This window comes from Rousettus aegyptiacus, unplaced genomic scaffold (assembly GCF_014176215.1).
Source record: "Rousettus aegyptiacus isolate mRouAeg1 unplaced genomic scaffold, mRouAeg1.p scaffold_m13_p_6, whole genome shotgun sequence".
NCBI classification, from domain to species: Eukaryota; Metazoa; Chordata; class Mammalia; order Chiroptera; family Pteropodidae; genus Rousettus; species Rousettus aegyptiacus.
Genome location: NW_023416309.1, coordinates 41451918 through 41471836, shown reverse-complemented (window position 1 = coordinate 41471836; position 19919 = coordinate 41451918). Strand labels below are relative to the sequence as shown.

The 19919-nt window shown below is 32.3% G+C and overlaps 1 protein-coding gene and 1 non-coding gene across 5 annotated transcripts in view; one reads left to right on the top strand and one right to left on the bottom strand.

Moving 5' to 3' along the window:
* NT5C2 (5'-nucleotidase, cytosolic II) overlaps positions 1-19919 on the top strand; it is a 73991-nt gene that overhangs the window by 9851 nt on the left and 44221 nt on the right. For 2 of the 4 annotated variants that reach the window (XM_016154496.2, XM_016154497.2), the window contains exon 2: positions 6764-6883. In XM_016154496.2, the coding sequence (XP_016009982.1) occupies positions 6783-6883 (101 nt within the window). In that variant the 5' untranslated portion in view covers positions 6764-6782. Of the gene's footprint in view, positions 1-6763; positions 6884-18942; positions 19827-19919 lie in introns of those variants that run through there. The other 2 variants (XM_016154498.2, XM_016154501.2) reach the window with 2 other exon arrangements.
* Positions 2787-2905, bottom strand: LOC118604479. The gene has a single exon (XR_004951772.1). It is a non-coding gene; the product is annotated as a 5S ribosomal RNA (ribosomal RNA).

Sequence of the window (19919 nt, the reverse complement as noted above, 5' to 3'; positions counted from 1 at the left end):
ACTTTTTCAAAGTGCTTGTACCACCATTCTTATGTACTCACCAGCAACGTCTATTCGAGTCCTACTTGTTTGATATCCTCATCAAATTTGGCAGGGTTATCTTTTCAATTTTAAGCGTTCTAATGGGCATGTAGTAGAATCTCATTGTGCTTGTAATTTGCATTTCCCTAATGATAAATGATGTTGAGCATCATTCTGTATGCTTATTTGCCATCTATATCTTTTTCGATGAAGCATCTGTTGAAACTTTGCCTATATTTTAATCATTGGATTATTTATCTTATTGTACTTTGAGAGCTCTTAATAGTGTCTTGAAGGGCAAAAGTTTTAGATTTTCATGGAATATAATTTATCAATTTTTTTTTTTTTATTATTGAGCGTGCTTTTGGTGTTGGCACTAGGGAATTTTGACTAACTCTAAGCTCATAGATATTTTCTTTTTTTCTTCTAGAAGTTTTATAGTTTTAGGTTTTACATTTACGCTTTGAATTAATTTTTGTAAATGCTGAGATGCACTTGATACTACTGGCTAGAATAGACCCTCTAGTACAGTGTTGAGTAGAAGTGGTGAGAGTATACATCTCTTTTTCCTGATCTTAGTGGGGAAAACAGTCTTTCACCTTTAGTATATGTTAGCTGTAGATTTTTGGTAGATATGTGTCATGCTAAGGAAGTTTCCTTTTTTCCTACTTTGCCCAGAGGTCTTATCAGAAAAGCATGTTGTATTTTGTTTCATACTTTTTCTATATTTATTGACATGAACATACAGATTTTCTCTTTTAGTCTGTTACTATGGTACTTACCCTGACTGATTTTAGAATGTTAAATCGTCCACTTGGTCATGATGTATTGTTCTTTTATTTAATCTATTATTCGTTTGATATTTATTTCTATGTGGTCAGTAATAATGCCCCCAGTTTCATCCAATTCTAGTTATTTGCATGTTATCTCTTTATTTCCTAGTCATTTTAACAAGAGATTTTCAGCTTTATTCATTTCAAAGAATAAACTTTTGCTTTTATTGATTCTACTTCTCTCTTTTCCACTCTAATATTCATTATTACCTATCTTCTGCTGGGTTTGAGTTTAGTTTGCTCATATTTTTTTGCCGTTCTAGTTCTTCAAGGTGTAAAGTTAGGTCATTGATTTGAGTTTCTTCTTTTTCAATGAAGGCATTTACACCTATAAATTTTCTTGTCACTGCCTTCACTGCATCCTGTAAGTTTTGTTATATTGTATTGTTTTTTTCCCCATTTCTATTTTCTAGTTTTCTTTGTAATTTCTTCTTTGACCTGTTAAGAGTGTGTTGTTTCATTTACACACATTTGTAATTTTTATAGTTTTCCTTATATTACTGATTTCTAGTTTCATTCCATTGTGGTAGAAGAAGATACTATGTATAATTTCAGTTTTTAAAAAAACATTGGAGACTTGTGGTTGAACATACTGTCCATCCTAGATAATGTTCCATGTTTACTTGAGAAGAATGTTTATTATTGAGTGGAATGGTCTGTTTGTTAGGTCTAGTTAGCTTATAGGGAAGTTCAAGCCCTCTATGTTCTTTTTCTTTTTTAAGAGGTAGAGTAATAGGATTTATTGACGTGCAGAGTTACAGCTCTCTTTCGATAAGGGATACCCGAAAGTGTATCTACTTGGGGGATGCCCCCTGAGTAGAAAAAAGCTGCTTCTTTTATAGATCTCTGCTAGCTACTCCTACTCTGACAAGATGTGGTATGATGGGGCATGCCTCTCTCTGGTTGGTTTAAAGATCTCAATATACCTTTTTCTGATTGGTTGGCACATCTCCATTCCATGCTCCAGGACGCAGGTCGAAGCCCTCTATATTCTTATTAATATTCAATCTTTGATGTTATATTCATTATTGGAGGCGAGGTATTGAAATCTCCAAAATTTGTAGAGCTATGTCAATATTTGCTTCATTCATTTTGGGGCTTTGTTATCGGGTGCGTATATGTTTGCAATTTCTATATCTTCTTGGCAAATTGACCCTTTTGTCAAAATATAATGTATTCTCTTGTTTCTTGTAACAGTTTTTGACTTGAAAGTCGATTTGTCTGATAGTAGTATAGCCACTTCAGTTCTATGTGGTTGTTATTTGCGTAGAATGTATTTTCTTATCCTTCCAATTTCAATTTTAGTTTGTGTCTTTGGATCTATAGGGAGTCTCTTAGAGATGGCATATAGTTGGAGTATATTTTTTTAATCTTTCTGTCAACCTCTGCCTTTTGATGGAAGAGTTTAAACCATTTACATTTAAAGTAATTACTTATAAGAAAGGAGTTATTTTTGCCATTTTGCTATTTGTTTTCTATGTGCCATTTTTTTGTCCCTCATTTCTAACATTAGTGTCACCTTTTGTGTTTAGTCGATGTTTTTAATGAAATATTTTGATTCCCTACTCATCTGTAAATTTTAATAATGTATTTTCATTTTGATTTAGTTCAAAATAATTTCTAATTTCTTCCTTGATTTATTATTCTTTGACCAGTTGGTTATGTAGAAGTGTGTTATTTTATTTTCAGATATTTGGTGATTTTCCAGCTATCTTTCAGTTATTTATTTATAATTTAATTTCATTGTGGTTCGTGGACATATTTTGTTAGACTTGATTTTTTAAAAAATTTGTTGAGACTTTTTTTGTGTTCCAGAATATGATTTTATTTTTTTATTATTGATTTATTTTTTTTTAGGTGAGGCAACCCTCGGTCGACCTCACGGATTGCAAGGACCTTGTCAGCTTACAATCCCTTACTTTTTATTTTTTATGCCTGCAGCACCTGGCCTTCCTAGGTGGTCCCCCATCCAAGTACTAACCAGGCCCAACCCTGCTTAGCTTCCGAGATCAGACGGGATCGGGCTTGTTCAGGGTGGCATGGCTGTAGACAGAATATGATTTATTTCAGTAAATGTTCCATTTGAAAAGATTGTGTATTCTGCAGTTGTTGGGTGGGCTGTTTTATAAATGTCAATTACATCAAGTTGGTTAAGTCTTTTTTTATCCTTAACTGATATCTTCTCTACTTGTTCTGTCAGTTTGAGAGACTATTGAAATCTCCAGCTGTAATTACACATCTGTCACTTTTTCCTTGGAGTCCTGTTTTTGCTGCATGTATTTTTAAGCTCTGTTATTAGATGTGCATAAACACTTATGATCATTATGCCCTCTGGATAAATTGACCTGTTTGTTATTAAGCAATGGGCCTTTTATCCTTGGTTATATTCTTTTATCTGAAGTATACTTTGTCTAGTACTAATATAACCATTCCAGCTTCTTTTTTGATTGAAGTGTTTAAATATTTTAAATTTAATGTGATTTTTTAAAAAATATGATTGAGTAAAATTCTATCACATGGCTCTTTTTTTCTTTTTGTCCTATATGTTCTTTGTTTCCTTTTTCTCTTTTTATCTTATTTTGGGTTGATTATATTTTCCATTTTATCTCTTTGCCTTATTAGCGATAACGCTTTTATGTTATTTTGGTGATTGCTTTAGGGTGTGTGGTATGTATCTTTATCGTATCAAAGTCTGCTTTCAGGTGATATTATATTAAATCATGTATACTAATAAGGATCTTATAACACGATACTTCTGTTTTGCCCTTACTCACTTTTGGGCTATTGTTGTTGTCATACATTTTACTTCTACGTATTTTGTAAATCTCACAGTATATGGTTATTACTTTTGTTTCAAAAAGTTATCTTTTTTAAGATTTAATAGAAGGGAAAAAATCTTTTATATTTACCTGTTCCTTTGTGTACATTGATTTCCATCTGGTATGAAGGATTGCTTGAAGGATTTCCTTTTAAATTTTAGTCTACGGGTAATGAAGTCTTTCAGCTTTTCATGTGTCTGAAAAAGCCTTTTTTTCATCTTTATTCCTGAAAGATAAAGAATTTTAGGTTGATACTTTTTTCTTTTCATATTTTAAAGATGTTTCTTCACTTTCCTCTAGCTTCGCTGCTTCAGATGAGAAATCTTTTTTTTTTTCCTTCTCTGTCTAATGTTTTTTTCTCTCTAGCTTTTTTTTTTTAAGTTGGAAATTCATGAATTTTTCTTGAGTATTTGACTACTTGCTTCTTTGGTAAGAGTTTTTCTTACCCTATCTGACTTTGAAAAAATTAAATTTATTGGGATAACATTGGTTAATAACATTATATAAATTTCAGGTGTTTATAATGTGACATCTGCACTCTCCATTTGTGTGTGTAGCTGCTTTTTGATATTTTTATCATTCTTTTTAAGGACTTTGACTTTGATGTGTCTTGTAATTTTCTTGTTTCTTGTGCTCAGGGTTTGCTGAGTTTTCTTGTATCTGTGGATTTATAGTTTTCATTAAGTTCGGAAAAATTTCACTATTTCTTTAAAAAAATTTTTCTGTCTTCTCTCTCCTTTGTGGCCTTCAATTACGTGTATATTAAGCTCCTCGAAACCATTACATAGCTCACCAATGCTCTGTTATTGTTTTTTTAGTCTTTTTTCTGTTTTAGTTTGGATAGTTTCTGTTCATTGATCTTTAATGTTTAATCTGCCATTGATCTTATCCAGGGTATTTCTCTCTTCATATTGTGGTTATCATTTCTAAATGTTTGGTCTCTTCTTATCTTTCATGTTTGTACTTATTATTTTCAATCTTCCCGTTTTTTGAACATGTGAAATTTGTTTAATTATAAATTATGTATTAAATGATGTTATTTGAATTACTTTTATTTGAATTAATTTTATTCAGTTTAACATCTTTGAGTACTAATGCTGTCATCTGTGTCACAGGTTTGTTTCTCCTCATTAAGGATATTTTCCTGTTTCCTTGAATGCTGTTACTTTTTGATTAGATGCCAGATATTATAAATTTTACTTTTTGGGTGCTGGATATTTTTGTATTCCTATGAATATTCTTGAGCTTTGGTTTTTGACATGATAAAATTACTTGGAAGCAGTTTGATCCTTTAAGGTTTTGCTTTTAACCATTGGTAGGCAGGACCTGAGCAGTGTTTAGGTAATTTTGCCCTATGACAGTCACAAAAACCTTCCCACTACTTTACTTTGTAAATGATGAGGTTTTTTTATACTGGCTAATTGGGACAGGAACTATTTCCAGCCTGCGTGACCTTCAGAGATTATTCCCTTTAAACGTTTTGGCTGGTTCTTTTTTAGGCTTCAGATGGTTTCCTCACCCACATGTGTGCTAATCAATATGCAAGTCAATATGCAAATAAGATTAGGGGGTACACCCTGTCCAGATCTCCTTAATTTTTAAAAATAAGAGGTAGAGTTTTAGGATACTGTTTGAGATTTTTAAAAATTTGAATGTTTACAGAATGAAAAGACAGCTACTGAATGGGAGAAGATATTTGCTTATACATCTGATAAGGGGTTAATATCCAAAATTTATAGAGAACTTATACAACTCAACACCAAAAAACAAACAAACAAACAAACAATCCAATTAAAAACTGGGTAGAGGATCTGAATAGGCATTTCGCTAGAGAGGACAAAGAGATGGCCAGTGGACATATGAAAGGATGTTCAGTGTCATTAATCATCAGAGAAATGCAAATTAAAACCACAATGAGATATCACCTCACACCTGTCAGAATGGGTATCTTCAGTAAATCAACAAACAAGTGTTGGCGAGGATTTGGGGAAAAGGGAATGCCCATGCACTGTTGGTGGGATTACAAATTGGTACAGCCGCTGTGAAAAATAGTTTGGAGGTTCCTCAAAAAAATTAAAAATAGAACTGCCTAATGACCCAGCAATTGCACTTCTGGGTATTCATCCAGAGAAAACCAAAACACTACTTTGAAGGGACATGTGCATCCATATGTTCAAATAATGTTGTAGCATTATTTACAACAATGTCCGGACGCAACTTGGGTGTCCATCAGTAGATGAATGGATAAAGAAGAGGTGGTACACTTATACAATGGAATATTACTCAGCGATAAAAATAATAAAGACTAACCATCTTTAACAACATGGATAGACCTAGAGGGTATTGTGCTGAGTGGAGTAAGTCAGACAGAGACAAATGTCATGTGATTTCACTTATATGTGGAATCTATAGAACAGGATAAATTAAGGAACAAAACAGAATGAAGCTCATAGAGCATTTTGACAGTTGCTGGATTGGGGTGGAGTTGGGGATGAGTGAAGAGGGGAGGGGATTAAGAGGTGCAAAATGGTAGTTATAAATTAGTCATGAGGATGTATTGTGTACCATGGGGAATATAGTAGTATTGTAATATGTATAATGTCAGATGGGTACTGGATTTGTCAGGGCAATCACTTCATAAGTTATTTAAATGTCTAATCACTGTGTTGTACACCTGAAAATAATATAATGTTGTATGTCACCTAATTGAAAAATAAAATACTTTTTAAAATTGATACATCTTTTAAAAAAATTAACTGAAAATAATGTATTTCCACAAATCTGTGGTCTCAGTTCCTTTTCTAGAATTTAGAATTAAAGTTGGGTATTTTTGACTGTTTTGCTTAGTTATTTAGAAGTGATACATGTTATCTTTATAGAATTTATATGAAATTACTTTTATAAATTTGTCTAGTTTAGAAATGTCAGTAAATTTTTCAGTAAATTTACCATGTTCAGTATATTTAAATAGATAATTATATCAGGCAATTTGCAAGCTTAGAGTATTTCTGAGTTTTTTAAAGAATAAGATATCAGCATAGAGAAACCAATATTAAGCTACTAAATTACAGTACTGATTTTCTTTTCTAGAATTCAGCATACAATTAAAATGACAACCTCTTGGAGTGATCGGTTACAGAATGCAGCAGATATGCCTGCTAACATGGATAAGCATGCCCTGAAAAAGTATCGGCGAGAAGCCTATCATCGGTAAGTGTTTTGTGTTTTAATCCTCAAAACAGTTATATGAAGTGCGTGCATATTATCTTCATTTTGCAGATGATGAAATTAACGTACAGAGAAGTTAGCATAAATTACCTAGATTAGATAGGTAGTTTATGGTTCAAACCCAGTTCAAAGTCTAGACTTTTAACCACTAGTACATTACACTGCTGCTGACTTATTTAATGTTTCTCACTGCTGCTTATTAATAAAAGTCACTAAGGACACAGTTTTCAGCTGTTAGAAAATTGTCCCTTAGTAAGACTGAAATACTTAATTGGCATTTACTACAAACTGATTATAATTTTGAACTAGATTTTTTAAATTGTGTCAACTACTGCAGGTTAGATTAATTGTGAGTAACTCTGGGTGTTAGCAGCGTTTTTTTTTATATTAAAATTTTTTATATTAAAATTTTCTCTAAATCATCTTCCCCTTAAGTGTTTAAAATGTATTTTCAATTTTTTTTCCATTTTTAATAAATTCAATTTAATGGTTGCTTCTACTTAAATCTTAAGTAGCTGAGATACTTGGAAGTAGGTACTGCATTTAAGAATCATTTGTTTTTAGAAGTTAGAAGTTTATACTTTCTGTGAATTTATAGAATAGAAAGATCTGGGCCCTACTAGAACTATTTTTGCCTCCCATTCTGAAGAGAGCCAGGAATCAGTAGAAATGCTGGTGTATTGGTTATGCTAAGAAGTTGCATGGAAACTCCAGGAAGTCTGCAACAACTCATAATTACTCATCTGTTTTTAGGCTGCGGGAAAGAGGAAGTACTTTTAAAATCTTTCTAGAAAGATGTCTAAACTTGTTTATACAGATAAGTTAAAATAATTCTGACAAAAAAATTATTTTGATTCCATTCTTCTCTGTAGAAAGCTAGGTCCGAATTAGGTAAAATTTTAGTATTTCAGGAGAATTAATATCTTGAAGGAAATAGTTACTTGATAGTGAATGTTTTTAAAGTTAATTATTATATGAATAGTTGGTTTTTAAAATAGGCTGGTGACATTTCCCTGATGGCAAGTCTCTCACTATGTAGCTTTAAAAAAATTTACTATAAAATTAATATTTATATTATAAAAAAGTAATGTAAGGGTAAATATTATAAGTATTACTTGTACTACATAATAATCTTTTGAAAACTGTTAAGAGATAATTCTATAAAAAATAGACTTTCAAAATAAAAATCTTTATATTCAAATCAATCAATTCATAATATATACATACCTTTGTCACTTTTTGTGATAACTTTCTAGCCAACCTCTGTCACATTCTTAATGGGTTACAAATAGTGAACTCCAAACCTCCCAAAATGTGCTAATTTTTGTACTCTGAGTTTAAAACATGAGTACTGCCTTTTTCAAATTCCAAATAACCTTTTATTCTGCTTTTTCTTTTTGCTTGTTATATTTATTGGGAATACTCATAACTTCTATTTTCTTGATTTGATTTGGGGAAAGGGGTTTTATGTTTTTTTAGCATCCAAAACAATTTCAAGTTTTTGTTGAAAGGGTTGAGAAACAGATTCATGCAATGGAAACCGTTCCTTTTCGCTTCATCCAGCACATATTTATATTTCACATACTCCCCTGGAGCTCAGAAATGTGACCTAAATTAAACATGTGGGCTAACAAACAAATCTCTGTCTTGGCAAGGTAGAAACCCTAATCCATCCCACTGTAGGCAGTGTACCTTTTTACCTTGTTTTATGGCCTCCACAGTTTTTGATCACTTAGTGATGTAAATCTACCAGGGAAAGAAAAATAAGACATTTTTATCCTAGTGATATGCTTTACTGAACCAAAAAACTTAATTCATATTGAGTTTTTGTACATAATTTTAATAATCAACATCTATAGGAAATGCACACAATTATATTTATCTCTTTTAAAATGTAAAAGTCTTAAGAGTCATATACAGAATATATTTATGATACATTGGTTATAGGAAAGTTTGTGAAGATGACGAAATACAAGATTATAATGTCTCTGAAATCAGTTCTAAGCAATGGAAAAAGAAGTAAACCATTGGAGCCAGAGTCAGAAGAGCTGGGTTCAGATTTTGTGAAATTGTGATCTTGGGTTGTGGAGGGAGTCCAGTTTGCCTTTCTGGGTAATGGTTTCTTCATTTGTAAAGAGTTGGGATTAAATAGGTTTCTTCTAACTTTGAAAACTCTGTACTCAAATTTCTTTTTTTTTGCTTTGAACTTAATAATTATCAATTAATAATTGCTTACTGGTGAGCTTAGCTTATGTTCCACAACTGCACGTTAGAATCTTTGATCAACTGATCCACAGGTGAAAACAGGCTGAGCATTTACTGAACCATCTCCCAGTCAGTGGCCCAGCAGGTCATAATTTCAGCACTCATAACAATTCTCTGGTGTGTGTTTATTCAAAAGAAACAAAATATTTCATAACAAATTTAACAAATTCTATTAAGTAGAAACATCAGACTATGTAGCATTTCTAGATGTTTAGGCTGCTGTTACTCCTTAAACCCTGAAAAAGTAAAAACATTTCAGGGTCATCAAGGCATGAAGACTCAAAATCAGTAAGTGGTACTAATGATTCTCTGTAATGTATGAGACATGTTGGTAGATAAGCATGGGAATTAAAGTGTAAAACAGAGTGTTTATGTGTATCTGTATAAATAAAACAACATATGCAGTTGGGAGAGATTCATGTATAGAAAGGTATTTTATACTTTCTGTTCAATTATTTGCTTAGTCTTCATTCTGTAAAATGTACATTTGGTTATGATGTAACATTTATCCATGGAAACAAGGGTTAGAATTATGCAATGAAGAGAGATCATCTAGTAAACATCACACATCCTAATTGCATTTAGTATGTCATAGCCTGAGTGCACTACTGACTCATTTGGAATGATATTTCCTGGAAGATTTTAGGCTCTACACCCTACATTCTTCATATAATTGAGTGCAATTGGAAATAATAGAAACAATAGTAAAAGCATCTTCAAAGGTTTGAATTTTTTAGATCATTTAAAACTTTTATTGTGGTAAAGTATACAAAACATGTAATTTACCATCTTAACCATTTTTAAGTGTACAGTTCAGTGGTTTTAAATATATTCATATTGTTGTGCAGCCACATCACCACCATCCATAACCATACCTCTTTCATCTTATAAAATTGGAACTCTATATCTATTAAACAGTAACTCCCCAGTCTCCCCTCTCTCCAGCCCCTGCAGCCCCTGGCAAACAACCACCGTTATACTTTCTGTCGTTATGATTTTGATTATTCTAAGTACCTCATATAAGTACAGTCATACAATATTTGTCTTTTTGTGACTGGTTTATTTCACTGAACCTTATGTCATCAAGGTTGATCTATATTGTAGCATATTACAGTACTTTCTTTTAACATAAAAAATTGGATTCTTGAACTCTTAGAGATATTCACTTTTGTTAATTAAAAAATTTAAATAGAAACCTCTTAGAAGACATTTATTTTAGTTTTCTAGTTAAGTCAAGAGTATTCTGTTTCCAGAGCTATTATTAAAGACATTTATCAGAGTTGGTAATTTATCATTGACTAAATCAGGCAGTCTGTTGTGATCTTTTATCATAAATTGTACATTGTATATGATGTCTTAGAATTCACTTTTAGAAGAAGCTAAATATTTTTAGTTAAGTAAATAAACATCTAACTTCTAGTCTTTTTCTTGCTTAATATTAGTCTTCTAAATTTCAAAATGGAAATAATGGTCATGTGTCATTACTAAGAAACTAGCCTTTAGAATGTATGACTGTTGTTGTTTTTTTACTTCCTTATTATGGTTGTCGAGTATTCTAAGCTTGATAATGATCACCACGCCAAACCCTTCATTGAAGTGTATTTTGCTGTGTGGTCAGAAGATAGGCTGAGCTGCTCAGATGTTATAGTGGCTTGAAGGAGCAGGTTATGCAGTTATCTCTTAAACAGTTCTTTGTTTAACACCTAGCTTCTAATAGTGATCAGTATAGATTAGAATTTGTATCTACTAAATCTCAGAATGGAACAATTACATTTTTCATCGTACCTCCACGTCGACTGTGCCCAGGATGCCGAAGTGAGGTAGTTTCACCCTTTTAAAGTTTTGATGATTATATATAGTACAGAAGAATTTCTGTGAGTTGGCTTTCTTAATGAAAACAGCTTATGAATTCAGCAGTGGCGTTTATCATGTACTGAAATTTGATAAGTAATTGGGCTTGTGAAGTTTTGGTTAACCAATTTTTTGCCTTATTTAAAAAGATATAATCACTTTTTATTTAAAGTTCTTTATATATATATCTGAAATTATTTCTTAAATTGAAATTTAGGCTTCTAAAGCCACACCAGTCTTTATTTAAACCTGTTGAATAATAGTTTCTTCTCAAATACAAATAAATTTGTTATATATGTATAATGAATAAGAAGGAATTTGTGTACTTATATAAAATTATTTTGTAATACCTGTAGCTTGGCGCACTAGTAGAATTAGAAATGATGATTTTTTTAAACCTCAAATTAAGGGTAGGTATCAGATTCTGTGTAGAGACTGCCAGTTTGATAAATTTTAATTTATTTCTCTCTTAACCACTTACAGATATCACATGAATGTCATTCAGCCTTTTAGTTGTGTTATCGATCAAACTATTTAACCTGTCATTTTAGCATGGATTCAAATATTGAGATGGATAAGTTGTTAAAATTTCTATAGCCATTGTATAAATTGAAAATCATATGGAAAATACAGATTCTCAGGAATGCCAAGGAGCCATGTTCTCTAAATAATGCACAGATGGGATATTTTTTGTCAGAATAAGAAGAATCAGAAAGAGTATCAGAACTGTGTTAATTTTCTTTTTTAGTATGTCATTCTAATGCTTTGATTAGTGTTTCACATTTCTAGGGAATGACAGATGAGGATTCAAGGACTAGTAAGATTTTTAGGTTATTTCACACCAAAAATTTCATCTAAGGAATACTATTCAATAGTAAAAAGGAATGAACTATTAATACAGCCAGCTTTGATATATCTCAAGAAAATTATGTCGTGTTAATAAAGCCAATTTCAAAAGTTTATATACTATATGAGTCCATGTCTGTAACATTCTCGAAATGACAAAATTATGGAGATTGAGAACAGAGTGATGGTTTCCAGGAGTTAGGGGTTGGGGTGGGTAGAGGGAGGTAGATGTAGCTATAAAACAGAAGCATAAGGATGTCTTTTGATAAAACTGTTTTATATTTTGACACTAGTGGTGATTATGTGAATCTGTGCACAAACGAGTGCATGTAAAACTGGTGAAATCTGAAACAGGTTGGCGAATTGTGTCAATGTCAGTTTTCTGGTTGTGTTACTATACTATATTTACACAAGTCATTTCCGTTTGGGAAAACTGGGGGAAGCATACAGGGAATCTGTCTATGATTTCTTACTACTACATGTGAATATTACAGTTAACAAAAATTTAAAAAAATACTCTCTGACATACTTTTTCTACGTAATATGTATTCCGTGAGTTTTAGATACAAGTACTCTTTATGTGTGGTGATATACTACTTTATAGAATATAAATTTTCTAAGCTTTATTGTTCAAAAGAAGATACTTGCTCCTAAAACATTCTCAGTTTGTTTCTCTGCCACTATTCTCTGTATGCTTCTTTCAAAAACATATGTTAAAGTAAAATAAAAAGGAAAAGTGATGGCGGTGGTGGCAGTGGCAAGGAAGAGAAAGAGTCACAGATAGCAGATCTTTGATTTAATGAAATCCTGTAATAAACTCAGGTGGAGGAAATATTATTCATAGCTAGATAGCATATTTCACCTTCAAGGATTCTGGCTATGGCTTCTTTTATTCAATGTAATGTCAGAGAGATTCATCCATGTTTTTGTGTGCGTCACTATTTTGTTCTTTATGTGGCATCCCAATGTATCAGTATACCATAGTTTATTGCTTTTCTGTTGATGGATCTTTTTCCAGTTTTTAGTTATTAAGTATAAATCTATTATAGACTGAGAAAATATTTGTAAATCACACATCTGATTAAGGACTTGTATCCAGAATATATAAAATTCAACAATATGAAAACAACCCAATGAAGAAATGGACAAGAGACTAACATGTCACTAAGAGGATATATGGATGTCATAAAAGCACTTGGTCAGCATCATTAACTATTAGGAAATACAAATTAAAACAACAATGTATATGCCTATTACAATGGCTAAAATAAAAAATACCGACAATACCAAGTGTTACCAAGGTTGTGGAACAACTGGAATTCCTTACATTGCTGGTGAAAGACAAAATGGTACAGCCACTCTCCAAAACAATTTTGTAGTTTCTTATAGAGACACTTAATATGACTCAGAAATCTTACTCATAGATATTTACTATAGAGAAATGAAAATTTATGGTTGTACATGAATAATGTATATAGTTTCTTTCTTTAAAATTGTGTCAAACTAGGAATGACCCAGATATCATTCAAAGGTGGATACATAAACAAAAGACAGTATATCTATTCAGTGAACTATAACTCAGGAAAAAAGAACAAACTATTGATACACATAGCAACTTGGATGACTCTCAGAGACCTAATGCTGAGTCAAAGAAACCAGTCTCAAAAACTTACATGCTGTGCGATTCTATTTATATGACATTCACAGAGGCAAAACTGTAGTGACACACAACAAATCAGTGGGTTCTAGGAATTGCAGAGGAGGGGAAGTGTGACTATAAAGAGAGAGTAGGAGAGAGTTTTTTGGGGTAACGGAACTATATTGATTCCTGATTGTGGTGGTATTTCATCAATCTATAAAAATCCATGATCAGTAATACCCCCAAAGTTCAATTTTCTTGTATTTTAATTTAAAAAATAAGAATAATGGTGCTGTAAACATTCTGGAACGTCTCTTTTGGTGGATATTTATTCTTTTCTCTTGGTTTCTATCTAGAAATAAAATTGCTGGGCCATAGGATAAGCATATGTTTTATTTTCAGTGGATACTACAAAGTACTTTCCCCAAGTGGTTGCTCTGATTACAGTTCTACTACGATGTATGAGAGCAATGTTACCAGCACTATAATATTAATCATTTTATTATTCTAGTGGATATATAGTGGCATCTCATTTTGAATTTGTCTTTAATTTGTATTTTTCGATGAATAATTATGTTGAACACCTCTTTATATATTAACTAGACATATAGATATCCTCTTTTGTGACTTGCCAGTTCAAGCCATTTGCCGGTTGGGTTGTCTTTTTCTTACTGATTTGTTTTTTTCATATGTTTTTTTTTTTTTAAACCCAGCTTTTATTGAGGCATAATTCACTTAAAATAGTAGTATACAATTCAGTGGTTTTTTTGTATATTGATCAAGTTGTGTAACTATCACCATTATCTGATTCCAGAACATTTTCATCACCCCAAATAGAAACCTCATACCCATTAGTAGTCACTCCCCATTCTCTTCTCTCCCCAGCTTCTGGCAACCAGTAATTTACTTTCTGCCTTTATGGAATTGCCTGTTCTGGACATTTCATATAAATGGAATCATACAGTGTGTGGTTTTCTGTGTCTGGCTTCTTTCACACAGCCTAATGTTTTCAAGATTCATCTGTGTAGTGTCATGTAGTTGTGTAAGTATCAGATGCTTTTTCTGTGTCTATTGATATGATCATGTGGCTTTTGTCTTTTTAAATATTTGTATGTTGAACCAACCTTGCACTCTTGTGACAAATCCCACTTGGTTACGGTGTATAATTCTTTTAGTGGGCTGTTGGATTTGGTTTACTAGTATTTTGTGGAGGATTTTTGCATCTTTGTTCATAAAGGATATTGTTCTATATATTTCTTTCCTTGTGATGCCTTATTTGGCTTTGCTATCAAGATGTAATACTGGCTTCATGGAATGATCTGTTCCTGCTTCTTTTTTTTTTTTTGGAAGAATTTGAGAAGAATTTGTGTTAATTCTTTGAATATTTGATAGAGTTTACCAGTGAAGCTATCAGTTCTCAGCTTTTCTCTGTTGAAAGTTTTTTGATTACTGACTTAATCTCTATTATAGGTCTGTTAGAATTTTCTATTTCTGTGAGTCAATGTTGGTGATTTGTGTGTTTTTAGGTATTTGCTCCTTTTATCTAAGTTACCTAATAGATTGGCATACAATTGTTTATGGTATTTCCTTATATATTTTTTTCTAGAATGTTGGCTGTAATGTCTGTTTTCATTCCTGATTTTAGGAATTTATCTTCTCTTTTTTTTCATTATCAGTCTAGCTAAATGTTTGTCTGTTTTGTTTAAGCCAACTTTTGGTTTCATTGATTTTTTCTCTAGTGTTTTTGTATTTTATTTATCTCTGCTCCAATCTTTATTGTTTCCTTCCTTCTGCTTGCTTTGAGTTTAATTTGCTCTTTTCTAATTTCTTAAGATGGAAATTTAGGTCACTGATTTGAGATATGTCTTCTTTTTTTTAACATATGCATTTAAAGCTATAAATTTCCTTCTGAGTCCAGCTTTTGCTGCATCCCAAATTTTCAGTATGTTGTGTTTTTGTTTTCAATTACCTCTGAGTATTTTCTCATTTCCCTTGTGATTTCTCTTTGACCCATTGGTTATTGAAGAACGTGTTATCGAATTTACACATATTTGTGAATGACCCAAATTGCCTTTTGCTGTTGCTCATTTCATCGTGATGGAGACCAGATTTTGTGTGATTGAGTCCATTTAAATTTATTGAGGTTTGGCTTATGGGCCAACATATGGTCTGTCTTTTATTATCTTCAGTATGTATTTGACAAGAACGTGTATCCTGCTTATTTTGGGTGGTGTTTTAGAAATGTCTTTACCTTTATTCACGAAGGTTATTTTCATTGGATATATATTCTTAGACATATTTTAGAAATTAGGAGTTCATACTATTACTTCCAATTCCAGTTTATCCCGAGAAGGTTCTTTTCGTGCACTCCCATTCCATATTTGTATGTCTCTTGTTCTGCAGTGAGAACCCTGGCTTCCAGCAACATCAACATATTTACTCATTTGCTCAATCTAATAATACATCTAAAATAGTTTCAGAATTGATTTACTCATACCATAACAAACTTTAAAAATTCATGATTTGTTTGTAATACTTCTCTTGCCCTACTGTGCCAATGGCTAAAGGTATGTAGGCAAATACTGTTGTTTTTAGTTGCTTGGATTATTAGTTCATTCTTGCTATTTTTATAATCAGTGTGGTTAGGGTATTTGTATGTAGTGTCATTAGGTTCATCTGTTTGTTTTTACTTAAGTGGTTTTTTCCTTTCCATTCTTACTGATTTAATTGCATTTGTTATTTAGCATAATATATAATGTTACATAATAATGCGTACTGTTTGACATTATTATTATATATTATTATATGTAATAGTAATGTGTTTTCAAAAGTCAAAACCATGCAAAAAGCATATGTGAGACTCTCATGTTCCTCCCCGAATTTATAGGTAATAAACTTTAGATTTTTCTTTGCTTATTTTGTGTGAGGTTCATTAGAGTTCTTAATTCTCTGCTCATCTTTAATCGGTTTTGTAAATTCTCAGTTATTATCTTTCACATATTGTTCCCTCTCCTTTTTTCCTGAACTCGAATAAGCATATGCTAGACTTTAGCACTGTGTCCTCAATTCTCTTATCCTTTCTTTTGCATTTTCTATCTTTTTTCTCTCCTCGTTACATTCTGGGAGGTTTTTCCTGACCTACTTCCACTTCACTACTTCTGGCCTGAATCTGTTCATCACATTTTTAATTTTGTTTTTTATAATTTTTTAGTTTTGGAGTTCCATTGTGGAATCTTGTTTCAAATATACTATGATACTTTTTATAGTTCCCAATTATATATTAAACATCTAAATCTTAATTAGTGAGCTTTGGTTTAAGAATCAAAAGACATGAAGCACACTCTGGCTCTGTTTCCAACTATTTCCTTTTCAGAGTCTTTTAAAAGAGAACTTTATTGTTACTATGTACTTTCACTAGGAAGTTCAGCCATCTCTGAATGTGACTACCATAGATCTAAGAAGTGGGGATTAATATAATCATCAGTCCCAAATTTTATGTCTTAAAAAGTTTAAAATGGTTAGGTAATACATGAGTAAATTTTTATTGTACAATTTCAGGAATACAGAAATATAGAGTTAAATGTGAGTTCTCCTTCATTTGCCTTTTGATTCCCACTCCTCTTTACATAGGGAAACATCATTGGTAGTTGGAGATCATCCTTCTTAGTCCCTTTTCTTTTTTAGTCCCTTTTCAGTACATTTAAACACACACATGCACACATACTGAAGCACATTCACACTTTAATATGAACCTTCTTTAATATCAACTTTATATCTACATTCTTTCTTTCATTCCTGATGGTGCTAGTCCAGGCTCTGGTTGTCACTATCCTGGATTGCTACAGTAACCCCCACTAGGTCTCCGCCTTCAGCCTTCTCTTCAAATGTGTTTTAAAATCATGTTATCACTCTGCTTAAAACCTTCAGTCCCATCACATCAACTGTACTATAGGATAAATTTTAAGCCCCTTAACAAAGCATTTAAGGCCCTATAAGATCGATCTTTTCCTTTCTGCTTTCATCTTGAGCAGCTCCCTTTTTTTCTCTCTCTCTCTTCTGAGCAGCTCCCTTCTTCAAACTTTAGTCTGTCAACTCTGAACTACATCTGGTTTTTTTCTCCAATACATCATAATGTCTGTCACTGTGCTTTTTGTTCATAGTTCTTCTATTAAAATGTTCTCCCACTCTCTCTTTTCCTCTCAGCCTGATTAACACCTGCTAATCTTTTTTACCATGGCATTTAAGAACTTGGGCCCGCTGTTAGCATTTTGGATCATTCCATTTAATTTCAATAGAATCACAATATTTAAATTATGTAAAACTGTTATGTTGTCATCTATGAACTAGAATAATTTCTGCCTCATGGTTATTTGACGATTAAATGAGATAATGTATAAAGTGCGAGCACAGTGTCAGTTTAAAAAGAAATGACTTTGGTATCCTGTCTTTCAATACAACTCAGCCAAGAGAAGATATACCTCTGTTGTGTATATTTCTGATATCATAATTACATGCTACCTTTAAAACTGTGAATAGGTCTCTGTTATAAGACTTCGAACTCCTTAAACTTAAGGACTGCCATGTTTATTTTAGTATTACTGGTATTATGCACATAGCGATTCAGTAAATATTACTTGATATGAACGGAGTTTGAAAGAGCTATTCATTTTCAGACAATGCAGTATCTTTTGCAGAGTAAGCTCAAATGTTTACCCTCTGTTCGAGTGAGAACTTTTGTTTTCTTTTCCTTTTGCAAGTAGTAAAGTCTTAAAATAGTAATTACATTTATTTCTGCCACACTGAGCTGTGATGTCACAAGATGAAAATCCAGGGAAGCCATGGTAAATTGGCACTCTTAGGATTAAATCATTTTTCCATATTCAGTTTATATTCTTGTATTTATAGAATTTGGTTTGAGGAAAGTCAATGAAAATCCTTCGTATTCATGTACAATTTGAGAATTGGATTTTTAAAAAGTATTTCCCAAGATCTGTATTGGTGAGGTAATGCTCTACAGTCCAGTGCTTTCCCTATACCCCACCCTCTAAGTTACAGTAGTTCTTTCAGTGCTTACATGTGACAGACAACAACCATACCAGATGTTATCTATGTTCTATAGATAAAAAAATCTCAGGCTTAGGTTAAGTAATTTATTTAAGGTTCCAAAGCCAGAAGGTGGAGAAGCTGGGATTTAAATGTAGTTGTTCAATGCTCATTCTCTTTCTATTACATCATAATCCTTTCCTAAATAAACTGAAAATAATTTTAGTTTTGGTTTATAGTTTTTCATAGTACTTTTAGTTACTTGGTGACTAAACATTTTAATCATAGAAACTTTTATGGTAAGCTATTTAGGTAATTATTCAAAAGACAATTTTTTTTAATTTCAAGTTTTAATTCAAGTAGTATTTCTTTAAGGTATATATATTTTATTTTTCATTTGAATCACCACTAGGAGGATTTATTTACCATCTTAGTGTTCTTACACTTTCACACACTTGTTTATTTCTTCTCCTGTTGCATAATCCCTATGCATTGTATTGGTCAGGAGGCAGGAATGTTGCAGATGTTTTTCTTTCAAACCTCAACTTGCTCTGAAATTTGGAAATAACCTTTAGAATGTTCTGAATTTACCCTCCATATGCCAAAAATCTATAAATTTTTCACATGAGCTGAAATTTTCAGGCAATTGAGTAACATGTTTTTCTTAAAAGCAGTTAATGATCAGAAAAAAAAGACCTCAGTGTGGAAATACTTTAGGTTCCTCCTGTAATATGATCAGCACATTACTTTTTTCTCTTGTAGTTCATTTTCTAAGGGAGGAAATAACTAACCTGATAATTAAAACATAACATTATTTATCCTGTTTATTTTTTTTCCCAGAGTAAACTGAAAATGATTTGGACTGACTAAGGCCGCTCCATTCTGTGAAACTCACATTGTTTGCGTACTGTTGGCGGGCCTCATTAGGGGGTAAATTTGTTTTTTCTGTGTGTTTGCCAGTAACGATTCCTGTCTCTTACGGGAACTTGCCATTTGGATTGTCTCCTTCCTAAACTGGCAAGTCTTAAACAGTTCAGACCATAAGTTACTTCTCCTGCTCTCCATTTTTATTCTATTATTCTTAGGTTTTCAAGTATTTAAAACCTAAGATATTGCCTGGTTAGGGTTCGGCATTGTGCCCGAATTTGTTGGGCCTCTAAGGGCCTGAGTTCTCTGTGCGTTAACAAATGAGCTACAGTTCTCAAGAGATCAGTGAAGCTTGTTTGTTGATCCTGTATTCTCATCCAGAGGAAGTAGATCTTTGAGAATGTCTAAGGAAGGGTAAGTGAGTTTATTATTTTTTTCCCCTCGTTTTTCTCAGTGAAGAGCTGTTTCCAGTCATCTGAATGAATTGGAAGATTAATAAGCAGTGCT